General features: G+C 38.5%; 1 protein-coding gene across 3 annotated transcripts in view; it reads left to right on the forward strand.

Moving 5' to 3' along the window:
* The window catches only part of LOC5576998 (myotubularin-related protein 8), a 54,924-nt gene extending 50,083 nt beyond the window's left edge, over positions 1-4,841 (forward strand). For 2 of the 3 annotated variants that reach the window (XM_021843880.1, XM_021843879.1), the window contains exons 8-10: positions 2,667-2,855; positions 2,938-3,078; positions 3,165-4,841. In XM_021843880.1, the coding sequence (XP_021699572.1) occupies positions 2,667-2,855; positions 2,938-3,078; positions 3,165-3,308 (474 nt within the window). In that variant the 3' untranslated portion in view covers positions 3,309-4,841. The remainder of the gene's footprint in view (positions 1-2,666; positions 2,856-2,937; positions 3,079-3,164) is intronic. The other variant, XM_001663051.2, reaches the window with a different exon arrangement.
* The last annotated feature ends 1,606 nt before the right edge of the window (positions 4,842-6,447 follow it).

A 6,447-nucleotide genomic window follows, 5' to 3' on the forward strand; every position in this document is an offset into this window, starting at 1 on the left:
TTGCGCTTTAGTACGCTCGATACTGGAATCTTCTGTGCTGGTTTGGTGTCCTTACAGCAGAAACTGGATCGATCGATTTGAGGCCATTCAGCGAAAATTTGTGCGATTAGCACTTAGGAATCTTCCATGGCAGGATGCCCTCAATCTCCCACCCTACGAACACCGATGCATGCTGCTTGGATTCGACACCTTGGAAAAGAGAAGACATAGTATGCAGGCAGAGTTCATTTCGAAGGTTCTCAACAGCGAAATTGATGCACCAGCTATTTTAGCGGAGCTGCAACTCTACGTTCCCGAACGTCCCCTTCGTCGACGAAACTTCTTACATTTACCAAGCCGCAACAGCCGTTATGGACAACACGATGCCCTGAGATTTATGGCCCTCCGCTACAATGAAACTGCTGAGCATTACGACTTTTACATGTCTGACCAGAATATTCCTTTGATAAGTTGAAGCTTACATTGTTTACTAGTTTATTAATTCTTTGTATTTAAGTATTTTGTAATTTTGTTTATATTTGTGTTATAATTACTAGTATTTTAATTTGTATTGCCAGACGTTTATATGTTATGTATGTGTAAATCATTGTCGAAAAGATATGGGGTTTTTATGCCAACTTGAATTATGCACCATGCTAGCAATTCAATTTGGCTTTTCCCCCCATCAATCTTCATTAAGACAATCGTGTCAGATGGAGAAAATTAATAAAATAAAATAAAATATAAAAGCTTCCAAAGTAAGTATTAATAAAATAATTCCATTTTGTGATAACAGCGCCATTAGCATTCTTCTTCTTCTTCTTCTTTCTGGCGTTACGTCCCAACTGGGACAAAGCCTGCTTCTCAGATTAGTGTTCTTATGAGCACTTCCACAGTTATTAACTGAGAGCTTTCTATGCCAATTGACCATTTTTGCATGTGTATATCGTGTGGCAGGTACGAAGATACTCTATGCCCTGGGAATCGAGAAAATTTCCTTTACGAAAAGATCCTCGACCAGCGGGATTCGAACCCACGACCCTCAGCATGGTCATGCTGAATAGCTGCGCGTTTACCGCTACGGCTATCTGGGCCCCCCAGTGTTCTACGACTTCTATTTCTATTGTTAAAATACGGTAATACCTTAATGCTTGTGGTTACTTGGGTTTTGTTTGCGTTTCTTCGGCGTGATCTATCGGGATCTCAATCTCCTGCTCAACGAAGCACTAGCAGGCAATCTTCCCCCTGCTTTTGTGGAGGGCCTCATCGTGCTAGCAAAGGAGAAGGGAGGCGAGAACACGGCCCGATTATATCGACTTATCTCGCTGCTCAATAGCGACAACAAACTCCTCTCGCGCATTCTCAAACTCAGGCTAAAGTGCGTCGTGCGAGCCCACCACGTGCCTAGCGATAGGCAGTAGTGTGGGACAAAATTTAGATTCTCGCTCCAGTCCATTTTTTGGATTGCATTTAGGTCTCATAACAACTGTGCAAAATTTCAGCTCGATTGGAGAAACTATATTTTAGCGCCAGCCGTTCAAAGTTTGTATGGGATTTACTATGGGAAAATTTACTTTTGTAAAGAAAAATCGCCAGCGGTCGCCCATTGACCTCTATAAAAATTCTGAACACAGACCTCGATAGGCATTTTTACGATGAAGAATATTGCCGAAGTCCGCGAAACAATCCGACACTTGTGAAAAAAGTTATTGGCGACCCCCCGAGTCTCGTCACCTCGCTTTTTGTAGTACATGCAAAGCGAGGCGCTGACAGATCGGAGGGTCGCGAAAGCCAAGTTTGAGATACGATGCTCTACTAGAGCGTTCCGTTATGCGCCTTATGAAAGTGAAAAACACATGAGAATGAAAATATTGAATGTCACAATTTTTTAAATTCATAATATTTTTCGTAATACTATCAACAAAATAAAATTACTTTCTTAAGGAATCACAGCAGCATTGGAAATACAGAAATTTGTTGCTTTGTAAAAAAGTAAATCAGCGGTCATCGCCAGCAGCACTACACTTGTGCTAGCTTCGTTTAAGATGTGTATACACAGTACACGATGCCATTGGTCTTTGGTGAAATATTCCAACGATTATTTGAAAGTCTCTTAATAGTTTTCCATGCATATTACAGTAATTTGTCAAGAAAACTTTCAGGAATGCTCATGGCAATTTATCTAAGAACATCTGCATCTGGTTGTAGAGATTCTGTAGGAGTGATGTCATTTCATGTTGAATCATACGTAGAAGAATTCTTTGACTGTTCTACCCATGTATTTATGTACGTAAATGACGTTTTCCTATACGTCGTTTACGTACATAAATACATGGGTAGAACAGTCAAAGAATTCGTGTCCTACCTGTCTACTCACGTCCAGCGTTACTGTGTATATGCATTTTGTTGGAGATGAGCACGTAAAATTTCATTTCAGCATTCTGTGCACAACATTTCTCGCGTTCAGTATCATAAAGGAGTAACTGCAGTGATCGATTTCTATCCATCGATTTCTGTTTTGGTAATTACTAGGCAAGCAAACTGATTTCTATTGCTGTTATTGATTCAGTAGAAAGTACTTATCGTCCTTCGTCATGCTGTATCGTAACATGTTACAAACATCGAGTAGTAATTACTGTCGATGGTGTAATGTATCTTCAACCTTTTTTTTTGTTTTCTCTTTACAGCGTATCAACAGCTTCAAAAACATGATTTCAAAATCAGCGAAGCGATTACAGGGCAGCAAATACGTTGACAACCGTACCATAGAGGTAAACGACAATCGCTACAATTACGATAAGAGACTGAGCGAGCTGTCCTCTGCTGATGACGATCACCCACTCAAGACTTCCAACTTTTCTTTTTCCAATCTCTCCGTACGTATCACACCATCGAACAAGCATGTGATATTTGCTTAAAGCTCTGTAACAATGTGATTTCCCTTTACTTTATTAACAGTCAACCGAGTGCAATGAGAATGTCGTTGACGCGAACAAAGTCACGGAGGAAATTAACTCGGTTGCCATCGAATGGAAGCCTCTTAGGAGCGTATCGAACTGCCCTTCCTGTTCGGTGCCATTCGACCAAATCACAAGAAAGGTAGGTAACGTTGCGTGCTCCTGTCGAGGACCGCCTTCAGATGCTGATGGGTCTGGCAAATCTCAATAATGGCTACCTTACTAAAGCAGAACCACTGTTGGAGATGCGGCGGGGTCTACTGCAGTCGCTGCATTGACAAATCACTCGCACTGGCTGGTCATGATAGTGGCAACGTGGTGCCGGTTTGCAAGAACTGTTATCGCGTCGCGACGCAGGTTAGTCCTACTTAAGCGTTTAGAATTTTGCCCTGTACCTTTTTTGTCTAATAATGTAGCTTAGCTTCACTGGCCTTAGAAGCGTGACTGTTCCATGTAACAATGATGATCATAATTTCTACATTTTGTTTTTGAATCATTCTGGAAAGCGTTATAGAAATATGACGCGAAATCGTCTCTCTCCTATGCGATTTCAAAGTCGCCCAGAAACGAAAAACAATGTGGAAATTTATTACCGCCGTGCGGGGTGACATTGGGCCTAGGGGGTGACTTTGACCGCCTCTTTCGATGCATCTCATGGCTAGCAGGAACGCCAAAAAACTAATCTATGACCATCTTTTGGCTATTTATAACGTATTCTTGAAGCTTGACATATTGTTTTGATTATTCCGGCATTAGCTTGCTGTAAAAATATTGGCCCAAAGTCACCCTTATGGATCAATGTCACCCCGCACGATGGTAGTTTTGATTTATAGACACGATTTTTTCGATCGTCGCTTCCGTAATATGGGACAGTTATGCTTCCCCTGGCAGTACATTTCATATGAATATATTGTAAATTAGTATGGATATGTATTAATGTATGTTTAAATTTATGATGATGGTCTGTTATATTTATTTATAGTCTTTGAGTAAAAAACTAATTAAAATACAAAGGTAGTGCAGAAGAAAGGAATACACAGAAAACCGTTTATGGGATTAGCGTTCCTATTATTCATATTATCTTCAATGATAAGCTTACTGTACAACAAAAACTGATTGAAGATTGAATTATAAATTATTATTTCGCTTTCAAGGATAAAGTCAACAAATGTTTTAAGGTACACGATACACGGTGACAAATATTTGACTGGGATCTAACAGCGATACAAGCATTCATTTGAAACTATTAGTTTTTTGTAGCTTCAAACGAACGTTCTTCATTTCAATGACATTCGAATGTTTGACCTCGTGTACTGAAGGCTTCACACTAACAATGATTATCCAGCTTTTTACGAGCGCTAATGGTTGCCGCCAACAGGCTCACTTTCTAGTATTATTTAGTCGATTTGACGTTTGGCTTGGGTTGGCTCAATATAAAACGACCCAAGCCAAACGTCAAATCGACCGATCCCTACCAGAAAGCGAGCCTATTGGCAGCAGCCATTAGCGCTTTTAAAAAGCTGGATAACAAAACGTCAGGTAAAACTATTGGCTAAGAATGAATAATAATGGAACACTTCTTCTATTTCATCACGTCATTTGCTCCTTCGTTTATTCACTTGGAAATTATCGCTAAAACTTAATTGCTTTTGACGTGTGCCCTCTTCAAGCACACTATCAATTGGCTCTTTCAAATAGTTTAACATAAGATAACAATCGTTCCCTGATCTTCGTTCAGTCGATATCGCTGAAAACAAATGTTTCAATTAAAATACTGACTAAAACAAAATGGTCAACTTTATTTTTTACTGGTTCAATCAGTAAAACATATGATACTAGTTGAGCAAACACTCTAAAATAAAGTTACACCAAATCGCACTCTTCTGAGCCAACACACCTTGTATGTTATTCGCACACATCCAAAAAAATCAAGTTTGTGCTAAATCTGCTTCATTTTCTCAAGCTTCATGACGCATAGAGACGAGCTTACAGTCCTTTTTCTGCATAAATCGACAGGAGAGCTAGGAAGGTATCGAGCTATACATCAGTTTTTCGATTATATCACCGCTCAATAATTTTATCTCGCTTCATTCTGTCCCGCTTGATTTAAAAAAACCAGTCAATACTTCCTTCTTTGATCCATTTCATATGTAATTTTCATTCCATTCCCAATCGAGTTCTGCTATGTGATAGTCAAGAGACCATCGAGGTAGCCATGGAAACTAATTTTTACTGTGGTTCTTCAACTCGATATCGAGATACTGAATATCGAGTAAGGCAGAGTTGACTGTAGTAGTATGGGGCTCTACACAAAAATCATTCTCTCTCTTTCACTCTCCCATGAAATCGGTAAACAACAAGGCCAGTAAACGTCAAAATCCCATACAAAATCAAAACAGTGCAGAGGCCTATTGCACCGCTTCTTTATGTGTCATTTACTTTGAAGCTTTTTCAGCATGTGTTAAAATTATACACCTGATGTATTGGTCCAGAAGAGTTGGATTATGTGCGATAGTACTCACCACAATCACAACACAAGTAAAACTTGTAAGTAGCTGCAATCAAAAGCAATTAAGTTTATCACGATGTCATTGATTTCAAATTATTCATTATTTTTCCATCCAATTAATTTAGTATCAGGATCAAGACTAGATGGCGAGTACAAGGTACTGAGGAGAACTGCATATAGTTATCAAAATATGCATACTTGTAAAAAAAAAGCATTGAGCGTGCAGTTGAACGGTACAAAGTACTCGAATTTACCCTTGATTCTGTTTATTAAAAAATCAGTTCACAGGATTTGAAAATACCCGAGAGGGTATTTAGTTACAGTTTATCAAAGCATCACGAACCATTTCCAAATAGTCTGTAAAGTATAAGAATTGGTCACCATATTTCAAATATGGCTAGAAGTGCCACTTATCGTAGTTAGGCTTTAGAACGAATGCAACCTGAAGGCTGTTATGTTCCATTTATTCCCTTCTTATTCGTTAAAATTGTGATATTTTTGTAATGTCTTTTATTTTACTACATGCTACAGAGCAAGAAAATATATATGAGTTAAAATTGTTAGTATCTGATAAATGAATATTTTATGTCAAGAAATCTCGAGCTAGGAAGTCGATTTCCTAACAATCGGCGTTCAAAAAGAGAATAAATAGTAAATCCAACTGCTTGCTCAAAGTCTTTTACTTTTTCGGGAGACAAATTATTCATAATCAATATTTCAAGTATCCGCACATTGTCTACATTTTTCTTGTTTGCTGAAGTAGAGGCTATGACCAAAGACCGTTCACGCCGATTTCTGATGCTTTAGCCTCTCTAGGTTGATCCGAATATTCATTAGCAGTACTATATGTTGAAAATTTTGCACAAGCAAGCCCAACTGTAGAACACATTCTGGGCGATAATGTCTATTAATGGAAAAATGTAAAACTTGTTGCTAAATTATATTAAAATTTACTATGTTTAAAAATGTCAATGCAATGAAAATAAAGTATTATAAATGGTT

Source organism: Aedes aegypti, chromosome 2, assembly GCF_002204515.2.
Source record: "Aedes aegypti strain LVP_AGWG chromosome 2, AaegL5.0 Primary Assembly, whole genome shotgun sequence".
In the NCBI taxonomy this organism is placed as follows: Eukaryota; Metazoa; Arthropoda; class Insecta; order Diptera; family Culicidae; genus Aedes; species Aedes aegypti.